Below are 19,313 nucleotides of genomic sequence, written 5' to 3'. Positions count from 1 at the left end.
CATGGCCTTTCGGGTCAGGTGAACTCATTTTTTCCCCATGGTTCTTTAAGGCTCTGTTTTTGGTGGTTTGGCGCTTTGAGTCATTGGATTTCTCTCTACTGAGCTTCCACCCTTGTTGTTCTTTGACGGTTCCCAATTCTGACACTTGTAGATCGGCAAGTCTGTATCAAGTCAACTTTGCAAATAATTGTAGTGGAGTAAAAAAAATAAAGTAATTTCTTTTTTTGCGGGAGGTGTAGTGGAGTCAAAGTATATGGTGGTTTCCAATAAACATACATACTCAAGTGTAGTAAAAAGTACTAGTATTTGAGTAAATCATGTACTTGGATACTTCCCACCGCTGCTTATTTCAGGTGTGATTGATTGTTCCCCTGACCTGTTAGGCTGAAGATGTGGTTGAGGAGATGATAATTGGGCCCTGTGGTATCCAGCGCCTGGCGGGTATACAGAGAACTCTCCTAACACCGGTACCTGCAGCTGAACTCTAGCACACCTATAGAACTTCTGTTGGGGGGTTTCGTGTTCCCCCGGTTATTTTCAGAAGTTCTTCATCGAATAGGCCAGTGATTCTCAAACCTTTTCCATGTCAATGACCCCCAATGACCCCCCTGTATTTGGCAGCGGATTCCCAACTCAAAATATTTCGTGCCAACCTGCCGGGTGTGCCATACAAGATTAGTGTAAAATCTAACATCTAACGCTTAGACCACGGGCCTCACAAATTTAGTCGGCAGTATAAAATAATATATCACAGGTTTCCCACCGTGTAATTCCATTGGTGATACGTAAGGGCTTCTAAGGCTCTTCTAGCCATCTCAAATGAAGAGTTAAGAAGCCAGGCATAAGCTTAAATGATAACATTCTCTCCCAGTGAAACTATGCATGTAGGAATCAAAGCTTTTATACTATCCATATTATTATCTCGCCAAGCCATGGGCTCTGTTCCAATTAAGGAATGCCACACATGCACAATTCAAACAGGCACACACAGAGGCTGCACAATGGAAGGTACAATAGGTACAGCAAAGTACCCGGCATTACTGAGCCCCGGAGTAGAGCTTTTTACTTTTAAAACTATTTAATCAGGAAAATCAACGCCTCACATCAAAGGGATGGAGATGTGGGGACAGGTGGATAAAGAGGCTCATCAAACAAGGAGATCTAGTTAGGGATTCAACGCCCTTAATTCCCCTTCTCTTAAAACCTTCGTCAGAGGAGGGCACAGGGCCAATTTGCTCCCTAAATGGCTGCGTGTGAATGTGCAGATTGCTTTGCATAGCCGCTGGGAACGAGGGATTCTTTACTCTTTTTCTTCACCGCACGGAGTCTGTGAATGAGTAATACGAAGGAGGAGGGGAGAAGAGAGAAAGAAACGATCCAAAGACAGATAGGGGCTTAACCACCGCCAAAGCTGCCTTTCCCTAAGTCCAGAGCCTTGTTCCAACTTCCCAGCTAATTCTATCCATGACCTAACTCAATTAATAGACTTTAATGCACTGTTTCTTCTTTATCTGTTCTTCGCTCTGTTCCTGGGGATTGGGGGACTTCAATTAAGAGCCGCGGAATAATATATGAGCAGAAAGAGAAGAGAGGTTGGTGAGGTCTGTGAGGCCGAGCTGAATGTTAAGACAATGACATGTCCCGGTGGCATTAAGGTTGATCATATATGCATCCTTAATCTCCAGCCCTCGCCGTGCGGGACTCGCTGTACATTACTGTAAATGCACGCAGCGCATAAAATATTGACAACCAATCTCTCCTATCTGGGGGCTTTATATGCATGGCTATAGGATTCATTAGTGGAGATGTCCTTGACGTGAGCGAGAGGAGACGGTTGGAAATCCATGTGATGAGCTAACCATATGTGTTTCTTTTTTTTATAATACACGTCAAACCATGAGCAGCAGTATAGGACTGTAACCCCCACGGCTCACTGTGTATATTTTACTTTTAAGCCAACGGAGGGGCTGTTTAATAGTATCCGCCTTAAACCTTCAAATTCATTAACTTTGGCCTTGTATAACCACCAAGGACATAGCCTACATATTCTACAGGCTCATATGCAGTGCACACACACACACACACACACACACACACACACACAGTATACCTGTATACCGAGCCAGGAGGAAATACTTAAGGTAGAAACAAGCGTTATGGTGGCCAGTTTCTTAAGATAGTAGAAATGCAGAAACCATCAGTATTCGTCCCCACTATTCGTCGGCGGTGGATTCATCTCATGAGGGCCAGCGGGAAATATTCTGCTCTCGTCGCGCAGCAGAAGGATCGCCCTCATACGAGTATGAATGTGTGTGTGTGTGTGTGAGTCTCTTGAGCCAGTTAAGCTAAAGCCGGCTGTCTGCAACAGGCTCTCTATCACGCCCGCAGTTCTGATTGATCGTCTCTGCAATCAGCAATTAAGCCCCACTGATCAGAGGCCGAGGGTGGAGGGAGCTGGGGTTGGACTCAGGAAGAGTGTGTGTGTGTGGGTGTGTGTGTGTGTGTGTGTGTGTGGGGGGTACGGTCGGTGGGTTGTGATGGGTGGTGGTGGGCGGGTGCTGCTCTCACTCGTGTGTCAGCCCAGGCAAAAGCTTCACTCGGGCTGGGGTGCTTTTGGCCCCGGGCTGGGCTCACTGGTGGAGGTTAACTCCGGCATAAATAAGCATCTTTGGACTCATTACAGGGATTAGAGAGTAATTCGCCTGCGAGGAAAGAGATGACTGCCAGGGTTTTGGTACAGTTTACTACAGCCTTATAGGGGCGAGGGCCCTGGAGATTACAGATGGAGCGAGAAAGAGAGAGAGGGGGTGGGGTGGGGAGGAGATGGAAAGACTGAAAGAGGGGGCAAGGGAGATGACTGTCTGTGTGCTCAGAGAGAGAGAGGGAGGGAGCGCAGCACAGATTGTCAATGTGAGAGACAGACAGACAGAGAAAGAGATATTGAGTGAGTGTGTGTGTATATGTATGAGTGAGAGAGAGTAGAGTCAATCCACGCCCCTGGCTGCCCCTTGATCTTTAGCATGTCGGGGGGCTGTGAAAAGGGATGATGGGGGTTAGAATGCGCTAGGCCTGTCTAGAGAGAAAAGTGTGCTGATTGTTATGACCCCCCCCCCCCCATCTCTCTCTTTTCCACTTAACCAAATAAACACCCGAGAGGTAGCACTCTATCAATTTTAATGATGTCGAAATAGAATATAGGCAAAAAAAACAAAAACGAATGCTAATTCGCTCCATGATGAGAGAGGCATCATAAATTCTCCCCCACATTATTTATTCAACTGACTTCCTTGCATTTTTCATCAGAACAAATATTCCCAATTCAACAAACACCCCCCCCCCCCTCACACACACACAAAATTTGGTGCATAAATCAACACGGTCCTTCCTCAAATATATGCTCTGTGTGTGTGTGTCTCTGCTGCAGTCCAGTCCAGGGCAGCAAAGACAAATAGTTCTGTCCAAAGTCCAGCCAGGGAGAAACGGTAGGGGCCGAAGCATTGTCAATATATGTACACATACATTAAACATGGCAGGGCCATGTGTGTGTTCAGGAAACACGCAGACATCATTGAGACTGAATACCAGTCATACGCTGTGAATGCCTGTCAGGCCAACTGATGTTAAACCCTTTATAATTCACTGCAAAGTTATCGTTCATCATCAATATGGTGGATTCTGGTCAAATGAATGATAGTTTTCCATTATCGGCGCAGTCGAGCTGAAATCTTGTATGTCCAAAAGCATTGCTTTTCAGGTCCACCAGTTAATACGGTTTTTCAAAACTCACCACAACGATTTACTTATTTGGGAATAAAGATAACCCCTAATGTAGGAGAGTTGATTCAATCAAACTATATGACCCTATTATAACCTCAGTTACAAATCCATTAACATAATTAAAATTAATATTTTACCCAAATTCTTACATTTATTTCAGTCACTACCCCTGAAACCAACCCCCTCGTTTTTTTTGCTAATATGACAAAACTCTTTACTAACTTTATTTGGAAAGAAAATAACCCCAGATTACGATTGTCACTTCTCTTCTTGCCATATGAGAGAGGGGGGTTAAAACTTCCCAATCTCTACTGGTATTATTAGCTGCTCGGATAAGGTTTTCTGATAGAACATGCATATCTTGGGTGCCAATAGAGCATATCTTCCCTGCCTTTGAACCCTTATTTTATACTCCCTAAAAATAAATACAAAGAACCCTTTGTTAAGAACACAATTTAAATCTGGTTTCCGATTAGAGATGTCCGGATACTGTATCGGTATCTTCCCTTATTTGTCATATCGGGTCATATTGGTATCGGCGAATATGCACGTCTAACCAACGATCCGACACGGGCGAGGGGTTGACGCAGGTAAATAGAATGTTGGTGCATGTGGAGTTGCTATAAACACAACACGGGATATATAGCTAGGTGGCTATAAACACAACACGAGATAGATGGCTAGATAGCTATAAACACAACACGATATATATAGCTATAAACAATACGAGATCACAACACTGGTATCGGTATTCAGTATCGGCTAACACAGAAATTGTCGTATCGGGAACGGATCGGGAACAGAAAATAATTATCGGGACATCCATAGTTCAGATACTAAACTTTCACGTTATTCTCCCTTGTGGGGTAACCAGAATTTTAAACCTGGGAGTCATGATGGGGGGGTTTAAATCATGGGCAGACAAGGTTGCCAAAATCTCTGATATCTCTGATATACTGATGTCTTTTGAAGGACATCAGGAAAATATGATATCCCGGCATCAAATCATTTTTTTAAGTACATACAGATAAGAAGTTTTATTTCAAGTACCCAAGATAACTCAATCCAGCTGCCATCTCTATCAGTTTTAGATAGATAGTAAATTATTCTGACGGTCGTGGTCAAGTATCTCTGGTCTATGATAACGTTTGTGAGGTTGTCTGGGGAATCCTCCGAGTGTAGAAGTTTGGCCTGGTGTAACGATCTAAATGTAGAAATAAGTGTTGAACATTGGGAGAGGGCTTGCTACAAAGCCCAAACACAGACGATCAATACCAGATACAAGTTACTACAATACAAATGGCTGATGCGAACGTATATTACTCCTTCTCTACTTAATCATTTTGATCCTAATATACCAGACCAATGTGTAAAGTGCAACGTGGAGAAGGGTACATTATTTCATTGTTTATGGCAATGCCCAGAGATCATGAAGCTTTGGAAAGAAGTACTTTGTATATTATCCCAGATAATCTCAGAGGATATTCCTATTTGTCCACAACTGTGTATCTTGGGTATATTTCCTAATAACTTCGAAGTTAACAATAAAAATAAGAGTATGATGATTACTTACTCTCTTCTCAAGGCTAAACATACATGCACTCTTTTGGAAAAACCCAGACAATCCAATCCATTTGCATTGCATCACTATTATTTATATATCTATGCTCAACCCGAGTGGAAGTGTGTAGAGTGAGTGGTGAGGAGCTAGTTTAAAAAAAGGACGGACGATGCCCCCCACAGAGCAGCCATGATGATCAGCACGGCTCGGATTAATGTTTTAATGGGCTATAAACATGGACTTCTGAGCATAAATACCACTAATAACCCTGTGCGCGTGCGCGTGTGCCGCAGATTATAGATGTTGGCTGTTTCTACAATGAGAGGCCTATGGATGCTAGTGGCGGAAGCTAAGAAACAAAAGGTAAAATAGCATTTTTAAATAATTTTTTAATCAAATCTCGAGGTTGGCACAGTTGGATACAACAGATATTCACGATTATCTCGTTTTGGCAAACAAACTAAATAAACTAGACTGGATCCACTGGTTATTTTTTCCCATTTCCTGAAAAGTAACTGTTTTGGACATACAAGGTTTCCACCCGACTGCAGCGATTCACAGTCTCTATAGTGGATGGTGAGTCAAAACTGTAGGAAGTCATATTCCATTCAGAGACCGGTTATACAAATTATAACCTTAGAATCCCACCATGTTTAATTTCAAAAAGTCAAACTCTCCATTTCAACTCAAAACTATAAGAACTGATGGCTTCCACACATCGTCCATCGTCCGTCACCTGCCTCCCATGTCCGTCATTTCCACCGGCAGCTGGACGGGCTCGGGTGGTCCCGCCTCCTCGCCGCACCTGGGGCAGGTGAGGGCGGGGTCGGCGATGGCGAGGCTCTTGATGCAGTAGTAGCAGAACACGTGGCCACAGCCCACCGTGTGAGGCATGGTGGGCCACTCCCCGCACAGCCCACACTCCTTACACACACACACACACACAGAAAGACAGACAAACCTTCATTGAAATAAATTCTCACTTTTCCTAACATAGGGAACCGTTTTAAATGTATTATTTTATGAAATGATAAATTATGGCAAATTGATTAAATTAGACATGCACCGATGTATCGGTCACATATCTGTATCGATATGTGGCCGATGAATTTGACTTTAACCGATGGCAGTAGCCGATATTTATCTGCTGTTGATAAACAAACATTTTGCATTGGCTATGTTGGTGTGTTCGCCTACCAACCACTAAGCTGTAGATTTATTCCGTATTGACTGAATAAACATAATATCAGTATCAGTATCGGCTAAATTGTTATTTTAAACATCGGTATCGGCCAAGAACTTTCATATGTGTGCATAGATTAAATCGTATACTATTGTTGCAAAACCTGAACTTGGCTTAAGTGCTGGACTACACCCCTGTTAGTTTCAGAGCAGAACACACTGGTGGTGATGTTACCTTCCACACTCCCAGGCCGTCCCTGCCGCCCTGCCTGTCCCCGGCCCCGCCCTCTTCCCTGGCCCCGCCCAGCAGCGACTTCACGGCGGCTTTGACCTTCCTGGTGTTGATCAGCGGCAGCAGGAAGATGAGGAACTCGGCGAAGCCGTGCCAGAGCAGCTCGCGGTTCATGTACTGGTACGCCACGTCGCGGCCGCCCGCCGCCTCCGCCTTGCTGAACACCGCCCGCGCGCCCACCACGCGCTCCGCCAGCAGGGGGTGCTGCCCGTTCCTCAGGAACACCTAGTAGGTCAGGGACAGTTAGGTACAAAAGGTTAGGTATAAATCTGCATGAAAAAAAATGCTTACCAATAGCTCTCTTCACCAATGTGTTCATAAATGTGTTCCTCCAACCCAATTCCTCTGGGTAAGTTCATGGGAGCCAATCAAAGTTGGGGTACTCAAAAGGCCTCTGCAATAAAACATTGGCCTTTATTGGCCATTGGTCTAATTATGAGTTTTAGGAGGGTGCTGAAAAAAAAATGACTCCCAGTCGGCCACGGCTACTTTTCAGGGGGGCTATCCATCAAATTGTAGTGGAGTTGAAGTTGAAGTCTGAGTGAAGTTTCCCTGAGGAATTGGGTTGGAACTAATTGAGGCGTTGGCAGACACCTTTTATGAACACATTGGTGAACGCTATTGGTAAGCATTTATTTTGTAATGACAAAACAAATGTGGCTATAACTTTCCCTTCCACTAACCAGGAAGTTGATTAGGCTGGCGATCTGCGTCAGGCCGGAGACGAGGGCCATGGCGTGTCGGAGGCCCTGACTCAGGGCCCCCCCGCCGTCCCCTCCTCCAGCCAGTCCCCTGAAGGGCCGCAGCAGGCTGTGAGAGCGCTCCTGGAGCCAGCGGGGCCCGATGGTGAGCAGGGCCAGACCCAGCTTCTGACCGCGGGACAGGGACCTGTAGTTAGGGAGAGAGAGAGAGCAAGGAGTTCTACAAAGATATCTACATACTGTACATGGCTGCTGTTGAGCCGCAGGTTAGGATAGTTTTAGACAGTTGTGATTATGTGTATTAATTAATCTAATAATCTAATTATTTGTATGCCGGCTGTAGGTGTAGCTGGCTTCACCCCAGCTTCTGACCTGTAGCGGGTGAAAGGTGACAGGTTGTTGTGGTACTGACCTGTAGCGGGTGAAAGGTGACAGGGTGTTGTGGTACTGACCTGTAGCGGGTGAAAGGTGACAGGGTGTTGTGGTACTGACCTGTAGCGGGTGAAAGGTGACAGGGTGTTGTGGTACTGACCTGTAGCGGGTGAAAGGTGACAGGGTGTTGTGGTACTGACCTGTAGCGGGTGAAAGGCGACAGGGTGTTGTGGTACTGACCTGTAGCGGGTGAAAGGTGACAGGGTGTTGTGGTACTGACCTGTAGCGGGTGAAAGGTGACAGGGTGTTGTGGTACTGACCTGTGGCGGGTGAAAGGTGACAGGGTGTTGTGGTACTGACCTGTAGCGGGTGAAAGGCGACAGGGTGTTGTGGTACTGACCTGTATAGCGGGTGAAAGGTGACAGGGTGTTGTGGTACTGACCTGTAGCGGGTGAAAGGTGACAGGGTGTTGTGGTACTGACCTGTGGCGGGTGAAAGGTGACAGGGTGTTGTGGTACTGACCTGTCGCGGGTGAAAGGCGACAGGGTGTTGTGGTACTGACCTGTATAGCGGGTGAAAGGTGACAGGGTGTTGTGGTACTGACCTGTAGCGGGTGAAAGGCGACAGGGTGTTGTGGTACTGACCTGTATAGCGGGTGAAAGGTGACAGGGTGTTGTGGTACTGACCTGTAGCGGGTGAAAGGTGCCAGGGTGTTGTGGTACTGACCTGTAGCGGGTGAAAGGTGACAGGGTGTTGTGGTACTGACCTGTAGCGGGTGAAAGGTGCCAGGGTGTTGTGGTACTGACCTGTAGCGGGTGAAAGGTGACAGGGTGTTGTGGTAGCGCAGGCTGAGCAGAGCCTGGCCCACCGTGGCACTGCCCGAGTACATGGTGAACCTCCACAGTAGCAGCTGCAGCAAGGCCCTGCATGACGAGGTTGAGGCGTGTCATACAAAATGATTGCGGTTAAATTGTGTTTTCTTTTGCCCTTGAACATTGGGGACATAATCACTCAAAATTACATTTCTGCTTGACATAGTTTGCTTTGTAAACAAAACTGTACGGATTATGACAAAGAAATTAAATACCGGTATACAAAGGAATGACTGAACATGACCTGGTACCACTAATTAACCCATTCTGAACGGGAACCCGTTTTGGTGTTGGCATCATGTTATGCTTTAGCTATTGAAAAATAGCAGATCTACAAGCTCATAGCGCGCCACCGAGTGGCGCGCTACGAGCTTGTAGGTCTGCTATTTTTTTTAAATCGAAGAACGACTGACATTTTTTAGAATCTGATCTCAGGTCAGAATGGGTTAATCAGACCAGTGTGTGTCCAGTGGAAACCTCGTATGAATCTGATCTCAGGTCAGAATGGGTTAAAAACAATTGCATGCATTTCGTCATTTTATACTTTATACGGTTAGTTATAGCTTCATGTGTTATTTGTGGACGGGGCCGCTGGCTGCTGTTGGTACCTGAGCTCAGGCTCCACCGGGGTGAGCAGGCCCGGACGGCAGTTCTGGAAGCAGTGGGAGAAGCGCTCCCACACCAGCTGCTCCAGCGTCCCGTCCAGCTCAAAGGCGTCCAGCTGGCTGATGCGCAGCACCGGGTGGGGGTTCTGCGGGTCGCCACCGCCACCGCCGCCGCCCGCTGCACCCGGACCTCCATCCGTCTCTCTCCTCCGGTCCCCCTCGCTGTCTTCTTCTTCCACACCGGCTGGGAAGAGAAGAGAGGAGAGAGAACACAACCAAACACGGGTCCAGGTGTTTAATCATCCGATGATTTCAGGTTCAAAACCCAATTCTTCATGTTCTGAGCATGAAGCATGCCGGGCTGTACTGTAACCCTGGAGTCCAAAGGTGATTAACCCATTCTGACCTGAGATCAGATTCATACGAGGTTTCCACTGGACACACACACACTGGTCTGATGAACCCATTCTGACCTGAGATCAGATTCTAAAAAATGTCAGTCGTTCTTCGATTTTTCAAAAATAGCAGACCTACAAGCTCGTAGCGCGCCACTCGGTGGCGCGCTATGAGCTTGTAGATCTGCTATTTTTCAATAGCTAAAGCATAACATGATGCTAACACGAAAATGGGTTCCCGTTCAGAATGGGTTAAACACTGAAACTACTGGTCCTCTGTTCATATCAGTGATTCTCAAAGTGGAGTCCGTGAGGGGGTTCCAGTGGGTCCTCACTCCTCAGCACAATTTATAAATATACTGTAGATATCATCAGGTTTAACCACTTTTTAAGCCTATATACATTAGCTATTTCATATCAAAATGGTGAAAATAGTAAGTATGTAAACTAGTGATGCACCGAATATTCGGCAGCAGAAAATATTCGGCAGAAAATGGCTAAAAATGCATTTTCGGCCTATTCGGTTTCGGCCCGAATATAGGCAGAAAATATATCACTGAATAGTTTATGCAATTAATGCATTAAAAAGAGCTGAATACATGTTTTATGGACCCATAATAGTGATTATTATTTAAGTTAAGTTTTGCCATAACCATTTATTTTGCCATAAATTAGGTAGCTTTAAGGTACGGCCATGACCGCTATGGTAGGAAAAAAGATATATAATATTAATCATATTCGGATATTCGGTTTTCGGCCAACTGTTTCCTATATTCGGTATTCGGTTTCGGCCAAGAATGTACCTTTCGGTGCATCCCTAATGTAAACAACTCCCAACCTTTTCTGGATCAGGGCATACTCGACAATCTTGTTTAAGCATGCCTTTCGGCTGCCGTTTTAAGTGTGTGTGTGTATTTTCAGAGAATGCTTATTATAATGATCAATCGATTATGTTGGATCAATGGAACTATAACATAGTATATTTTAAGTTCCTATAACACTGTGTGTGTGTGTGTGTGTGTGTGTGTGTGTGTGTGTGTGTGTGTGTGTGTGTGTGTGTGTGTGTGTGCGTGTGTGTGTGTGTGTGTGTGTGCGCGTGTGTGTGAAAACTCAAGAAAGAAATACCAAAAATATATATTTTTAACAATATTTGGGGGCCCACTAGCAATATCCTAGAATCACTGCAGAGCAGACCACACAGAGTCAAGTATAAGTATTAACAGCAAACCGGAATGTGACTCGGGACCAAACATTGGGATGATGCTCTGTTTGGAAAGTTTACGTCCCAGCCCACCCCCCCCCCCCCCCCCCCCTTCCCTCTACCCCTTAAATTATACACGGCAACGGAAATCACTTTTCACATGTAAAACCCATCCATAATGCAACCTTTGAGCCACGCAATGTGGAGGAGCACGGGGTCTTAAAACTAGTTTATAAACACACACACAGTCACACACACACACACACACACACACACACAGAGAGGACACACACACACACACACACACACACACACACACACACACAGAGTACACACACACACAGAGTACACATCCAGGGCGAGGCCCAGAGGCCTCTGCTCCCTCTGGAGATAGGGTGTGTGTACAAATCACATCACCGGGGATTAGGCTAACGGCACAGTCTCTGCTACACCATAAACATCTGCCAAATGTGGAACTGCTACCCTCGTCCCCCAGACACACACACACACACACACACACACACACACACACACACACCGCCACCACTGCTACTCCATATGGGATCTCGCTGCTGTGACGTCTGGGGCTATTTCCTTCCTACTACTAACGCACCGAACCGCTCCCAGTGTCACGCAGTCCCCCCCCCCACGGTTTTATATGCCCTCTCCTCCAATGAAACGCCTAGGAAGTGAAGGGCTAACGAAGTGACTTAAAGGGGGGGGGGGGGGGGGGGGGGGGGGGGCATGACAGAGAGCGAAAGAGTGGGAAAGGAAAAGAGAGAGAGAGAGAGAGAAAGCTTTTTAAACAGCGTCTTTTGTGTCCTGCTGAACAGGATTTGTCATGAGGCTTTAAGAGAGATTTCAGCTGGGTAAATATGGCAGTTTTTTGACAGAAAGAGAGAAAGATGATGGTCACTTTGGATGCTTCTCAGACGGGGTGGGGGGTGTAGAGGGTTGGGGGGTAGGAGGGGGGGGGTGTTATTGTTGAACAGGACCATGCGTGTATTCATGATGTTTCAATAGGCTCCTGCATACACCGTCCAACCCAGTTAGAACTTGCAAAGGAATGGAAATCAGAGGGAAAATTCACACCGAACTAGAGCAGGTGTGACAAATGCATTGAGCTGCATTTTAAATGCTGCTGCTAATGTGCAGCTCGTGAACTAGATCTGGGCCTGTGAGTGTGAGTGAGTTTGAGGGGACAAAAAAAAAGAGAGAATTGGAATGTATGCTGCAGTGCTAACTCATAAACGGTGTTAATTTATTTATATTTTTATGTGAATGTTTCGCCTTGATAGGGGGTGCAGGAGGTGCCATAGATGAAAATGTGCCTGTGTGTGTGTGTGTGTGTGTCAAGCAAAGCCTCAATGGGCAGAGCTCTAATACAGAGCTAAGCTAATCCATCAGTCTATATACTGTAGACACATACACATGGACATGCACACACACAAGAGCCAGGTGGTAGAAATCCCCGTCACAGTAGCAGTAGCAGCTCTCTCTCTCTCGGGAGAGCAAAACCCCGGCCCGGTCCGATATTCTCTTCAAAGCCTTTTATCGAGCAGTTTACAAGTTATGAATGAATATGTTTTATTTGGGGGAACACGGTATTGACAGCCACCTATCAATAGTAATGTGACTATTGTCAAGGGTTTGTCAATATTAATGTAATTATGATGTAGAGGGGATCAGAGCGATGGCGGTGTCGGGGGGCCAAGTAACATCTTGTGCCCACTACCATATCAATAGCAGGGATTGCTATTGACAGCCTCCCTTCAGACTTGCAGCCACTTGCCAAATATATAACAAGCAGACACTTCAGTCAATGCGGGCCTGCCTATAAAAATTAAGCATTTGAATTTACAGGGCTCTGACCGCGGACAGCTGGAAATCCATGCTGCTCCTTATGTAATAGTCAAAAGTCACAATCAATGCCAGTGTTTACCGAGCACTGTAAACTGAACAGACGTGTGCGTCATCGCAGGAACGCAAGTGGCGGGGCGGGCGGCGCGCACACGTGCACATGCACACAGGCCTGGTGTGATACAGTGACAAGGGGATGTTGACTTCATAATTCTCTCGTGGATACAGTACAGAGGCTAAATGCCCTCTCCTGGACCAATGGTGTCTGACACCGCCCCCCCTCCCACCCTCCCAACCATACAAGATTTCAAATGCTTCAAAAAAAATATTAGAGCTTTCTCAAATGAGATTTAAAATAAACAGCTCTACAATTTAAATGCGTTGTATCGCTAGATAGAATATTGCCTGGGGGTCCCCGGACTCCCATTTTGAGAACCACTGGGTTAGCTCACCCTGCAATCAAAACAAAAAAACAAAGACATAAGTCTTTTTTTTTTCTCTAAAATAAATGTCTTCTTTTTCAGAAGATATTAAGAGTTAATTAAAGGGGTGATAAGGTTAATTCAGCCCTAACGAGAATCCGCGCCTCCCCCCCATTACCCCATAGCTGGTGAGTCATGTGCAAGACAAAGATAGCTTTGAAGCTGGATGCCATACCTCGGGTGTCAACAATATCCAATCAAACATGGAAATAGCAGATCTACAAGCTTACAACGCGTCACGAAGTAAGCTCGTAGATAAGCTATTTCCGATTAACGAATATGCCAGTAATTTCTTTGTATTTTTCAGTTATTTGTCATATCTGACCTGTGCATTTTCGATCGCGAGGCAAACAGATTTTTTTTTTAAATTCATATGAAAAACAATTAAATCGTTAATCGCAATTATCTGTGTGACAATTAATGGTCAACTTGAATGTGTAACGGTGACGGCCACCGACGGGCAGGAGATGCAGATAGGTCACCAGAACCAAACCTCCAGTCCAGACCCTCCAAGCTACTGTCTGTCGATAGTGGAGGAAGAGGAGGAAGAGAGGGGGGGGGGGGGTTAAAATAGATAAGCATGAACCTCTCCCAAGGAGCTGACCTTCAGACTGGCAGTCACAATAGGGGAGGAGGGAACATTCCTGATGCGCACACGGCCGTGGTTTGGGCATCCGGGGAATAGCCTATAGACAGAGAGGGTGGTGGCACTGTCTTCTTGACCTTGGCTTTGGCTTGCAGTGTCTGGGAGAGGGAGGGGGTTGCTTTTAGGAAGGAGGACTAGGGGGATGGGGGGGGTGGTGGGGTTTGGCAGTCCGTGTTTATGCTTTTTTTCCCCCTACAATGCACAAAAGCTCGGAAACCATCCACACGGCTGTCATTCCAACGCCAGTTGTAAACCGTCTGGCCAAAGTCTCGATTTAGCTCCTGGCACGGAATAGTGCTCAAATTCCAAAGCACTTAGCTATGGTTGTTAGCAGCATAATATATTTGTTGAAATAATACATAAACGGTCACTTGGCTTTCTATGATGCCTGTAGCGAGAAATAGGCTATGCGTTGGCGACACATGCTGCCGGATTACAACTTTACATTTTCTGCCCTCGCATGTAAATTAATTTGTGTAAAAGGTCTGGCGAATATAACCTATTCCTCTAAGCACTCCAACCTCATTTTCTCTCCCTCCCTCTCTCTCTCTCTCTCTACCCCCCCCCCCCCCCCCCTTCTCTCCCTCACTTTATTGCCCTTCTTTCGCCAGCAACGAATACAGGCCTATTAGCCAAGGCTTGCTAATGTCCTCGCTATGAAAACGGATGGGAATGTCAGATTTAGAACTTTCAAAAGAGTGATGTCATACAGCGCGGCCGCCGACCACAGGCATTACAGGGGACGCTAAGATTACCCAGGCGGTAACCAGACTAATTGTTATGAGTCTGTTTCATGAAAAATGAATGTGTGCAAATGTACGGAGGGGTCCTCAGGCTGTGTGTGTGTGTGTGTGTGTGTCGCACACTAATGCTTTATCAAGGCTCTCCTCTTTCTGTAATCACCCAAGACTCCTTCGAGCCATGGGGTGAGGGCCAAGTTAATGCCTGAAAAAAAGGAGAGCGGAGGGAAAAAAACATCACTTAGAGAAGCACATCCGACACAAAAAAATAGTGCTCTGCTAATCGGGTTTGCTCAGAAGGTAAATTATTAAGGAGAATTAATTGATTTTGTGAGTACGAAGGTTGGAGTATGCTAAGGCAGTATGAGTAATATGTATAGAAGGCTTGCAAAGAAAGAAAAAAACAACTTAAAAAGTCATGAAACATTTACAGGCCAGAGAGGCATATCGAATGAGAGAATGGGAGAACAAGCTAATGAATGAGAAAATTGAACTTGTGTCTTTCTTCTAGGGAGTCCGTGTGAGAGCACTGGGGCGTAGTAGTATGCTGAACAACAACAATGTGCTGTCACTATATCTGAGCAACCGTCTTTTATGGATGAGACAGAAAAGCGATGAATCCTTTTATGTTTCATATATCGAAGAATTAAAAGACAGTAAGTAGGAAATTGAATGGATGCAACCACTTGAGCCCCGGAATCCCTATTCTGACTGGGGTGGGGACACTTGCTGAAACTGCCGAACGAAAATACATCGCATGGATGCATGCACCTGGGACATATCCTCAGTGATGTATCCCAAGGTCATCGGGGTTTCGGGTCTCGCGAACATCATACCCCTCACTCAGGTGACCCAGCCGAATCAAGTCCCGACTTACGTCAGTGTCGATCAGACCCACTAGGGAAAGACCAGGGCCACGCAATCCGGCGCTCCGGAACTACTTTGCCGGGACTGGGAGGTAGACCAATACTGGTGCATGGAAGGACCAGGCTCTGTGGGGTGACTCCTGTCCGGGCCCCTCCTACGTCTCACAAAATGTATAGTCACCATGCATGATAATAGAATGACAACAGTGTTATAATGATATATTGTTGTATCCATGCGTGTGCGTGTATAGCTATATCTACAGTATCTATCCCTCTATCTGTCTGTGTGTGTGTGTGCGCGCGCTCACGAGTGTTTCAGTTCAGCTGTCTATGCCTGCATGTCTGAAATGCTGTTCAACTAGGATGTACAATAGCAGGGATGAACAATGGTTTCATGTAGCAGAATGTGCCATGGATTTACACAGCCTCTGTCTACTTATTGTGAGACCTCAACAAACAAGCCTGTATTAAGCATTATGAAAATAATAAACCACACAAATTATGTCCATTTTGATCGGATAGTACAGTCACTAGGAGTAAATAAATAATTATTTCCATGTAATGTAGGCACATAAATCCCTGTGCCTTTTCACATGGCTTTTTCCCCCCCAACTGTACGGTCTGTGACCTTGTGACCCCAGAGTGAGATCACAGCCCAATTTAACTTTAGTGATTTCTTTTAAAAACACACTCATTATACTAAGTGTTCACACACACACACACACACACAATCTCACACACACACACACACACACACACACACACACACACACACACACACACACACACACACACACACACACACACACAGTCACACACGCGCAATCAACCTCTGCATGTTTGTTCTCTCCGTAATGGCATTGTCTCCTAATTCTTCAGCTCTGGGGCTTATCAGTGTTTTTAACAACAACAAAAAAATCCAAATCTGCCCCATTTTGATAATAAGTCAAGAGCATTATGTTATAATGACAGCGGGGGGATTAGGTTTTGGTGGAGTGTGAGAGCACAGCACAGAGCACACACACACACACACACACACACACACACACACACACACGCACACACACACACTGACTGGGAAAGGGAGATATAACGACGAAAGAGTAGAGACGGGTGACTGAGATGACAGGAATGAAGTCAGTATAATCTCTTGGAAATCAATAAGATCAACTTTGCTATGAATGTCAATGTGGCAGTTTTTGATCGCTGGTACCGATTATTTCGAGGAATAATTGGATGATGTGGAGCAGTATATGCCGTTGAAGAAAGCATTAGTGTATAGTGTACAGCCACTATGCAGTGACTGCCATAGCGTATATGTACAGTATATAATGTGGTTGTTTATTTCTTTCTCCCTGTCACATTTATCATTAATATTCTGTTGCAGGAGCTGAACATTTTTACCGTATAGAAGACGTAAAAAATAAACTACCTCCAACACGGTCAGGGAAAAGAAAAATAATAATACTGGTAATGTACTACTATGCACTAGATATAATTACGGTATGTACAGACAGAGTAATATACAGACGACTGAATCAGAATCGGCTTTGTCACATCACAAAAGGTTTACAAAAAGAAGTGGGGTGGAATTCGTTTTTGTGCAAGCTTCATCGTTATTTATATGACACAGCCCTGGACTGTGTCATATATTGACAGATGACCCTTGTGTGATCCAAGGCTACACGTAGCATAAGCAAATCCATCCGAAGATGTACTGTACTGTACGTGAGGAGGGGTGACGTAAATGCCAAGTACTGCACAACAACGACATTGAATAGAGTATTCAAGTAGATCGACATACATCATGACCTTTCTGTCTTTCTAGTGACCGTCACACGTGGATGGTGAAAAACTGCCACAAACGATTAATCTGATATTGAAAGTGCGACTGCACATGAAATACAATAATATACTATGCATATGCACTAGGATTGCATGGATTAAAGCCAAATATAATCTCAAGACTGAAAATGTAATGATGCTGTTTTAGGCCGACCAGCTGAAGAAATCAAAGAGTTGATGCATTAAGGTTGCTTTTATGACATTTCTGAGACCATTCATGTTTCTGGAACATGCTTCTAAACTTGTATTCTATTGCTAGTTTGGTCACTTCAAATATCTTAATATAACTAATGACCAAAAATAGCCGATCTACAAGCTCACAACACGACACTGTACATTGCGCTGAGCTTGTAGATCTGCTATTTTCGGCAGCATGCTTTCACAAAAGACACGCTGGCCTCTATGGAATCCAAATGACTGAAATCAGTCGTGGCGACTGAGAAGTGTAATCCATGTGATTGATTACACTGTCAGTGCTGCTGCACACGACAGGACAACACCATTGAAGAGATACCGGCCCTGAAGAAATACAGCAGAGGTGCATAGAAGTGTATATTTGTGAATTGAAAATGGAGGACCCTGATGTTGATTGATTGATCGAGTTGATTGAACAGTTTGCAGAATTACAGTACATTTCAAGTACAACTCAATACAAAAACTGTTAACTGTGAGTGGACGACACCAATTCATCAAAACATTTAGAGACTTAAGAATATACACTTCTATACAGCCAAAAACAGGAAATAATCATAAAAAGGGGGAAAAAACATATTCAGTGAGGGGGGCGAAGGGATGGGTGGGGGATTCAGATTTTAGGGGCCAGTTTCGAATTGCAGCCGTCTGTAGGTGCCCTTTGAGAGCAGTTTTGAAGGAGTCAAGGGATTTGCATGTCTTAATGACTGTAGGGCGTTCCACATGTTGGTGGCATAGGAGCAAATGAATTGAACTCCCTCTGGTGTTGTGGGTGTGGACTTTAAGGAAGTATTTAGACAGGTATAAACAAGTATTCTGTGCTTTTACTGGTTTTATCCTCGTAGCAGTTTTTGTATTGACCTGTACTTTCTTTGAAATGTATTGCATTATGCAATCTGTTAATACAATGTTCAATCAATCAATGAATCAAAACACATCATGACGTTCTGTCACTGAAACAGATACCGGGTACATCTCATTCCCACGCGACCCGATGATCACCTTGATCGATTGAAGTATTTATTAACAGTTTGCAGAATCACAGTACATTTCAAGCACAACTCAATACAAAAACTGTTAACTGTGATTGGACGACAGCATAAAGCATTACATTACACTTGTTTACAAGAGGGTCCACCGCTTTCGGTAAGATTAAGAAACGGTCACATTTGGTAGATAATCAAAATTCGACATTAATGCACACACATGCCAAAGCGACACGACGAACGGGGGTGTGTTTATTTACCCATTGCGTGGGCTGTGAATGTATACAGCAACAGCAGACTCTTCTTCTGTCAGTATGTTTCCTTTCCTGCATGTAAACAAAACCCCTGCTTCCGGGGTTGTTGCACGGTAATCCCGCCCCATAGAGCGAAACCGACCAATGGCGTGAACGTTAACAGCCAACCTGACCGCAGCCAGCAAATCGGAGCGCGCAGCGGCAACGTGGGCGGCAAAGGAGTCCGTTCATTGTACAAGTCCAGTCCACCGAAAACAGCAGATCTGCAAGCTCACAGCGCGTCGCGGACGCCACTAGTTGTGAGCTTGCAGATCTGCTGTTTTCGGCGCGGGACACCGTCGCGCGACGAAGCATCAAGCTCCGATCCGTTGTTATTAGTAACGAATATGGAAGCCTGCACAAGTGGCGACCAAACTTTATTATTACGAAGTTATATTTAAGAGCAAGAAGTTAATTCAAATACTGTGTGTACGTATGGTACATG

At 45.2% G+C, this 19,313-nt stretch overlaps 1 protein-coding gene across 1 annotated transcript; it reads right to left on the bottom strand.

The window, feature by feature from the left end:
- Positions 1-3,338: 3,338 nt before the first annotated feature.
- Positions 3,339-18,884, bottom strand: pex2 (peroxisomal biogenesis factor 2). Its single transcript, XM_080793485.1, has 6 exons — positions 18,836-18,884; positions 9,366-9,606; positions 8,692-8,808; positions 7,496-7,700; positions 6,756-7,037; positions 3,339-6,262 (listed from the first exon to the last, which is right to left on the bottom strand). The coding sequence occupies exons 1-6, from the start codon at positions 18,837-18,839 to the stop codon at positions 6,071-6,073; spliced, it is 1,041 nt and encodes a 346-aa protein (XP_080649611.1). The 5' UTR covers positions 18,840-18,884; the 3' UTR covers positions 3,339-6,070.
- Positions 18,885-19,313: the final 429 nt, after the last annotated feature.

The sequence above is a fragment of the Protomyctophum bolini genome, assembly GCF_963924005.1.
Source record: "Protomyctophum bolini genome assembly, chromosome: 21".
Lineage (NCBI taxonomy): Eukaryota > Metazoa > Chordata > Actinopteri > Myctophiformes > Myctophidae > Protomyctophum > Protomyctophum bolini.
Note: the sequence above shows the minus strand (reverse complement) of the source record. Positions and strands in the feature narration are given on the sequence as shown.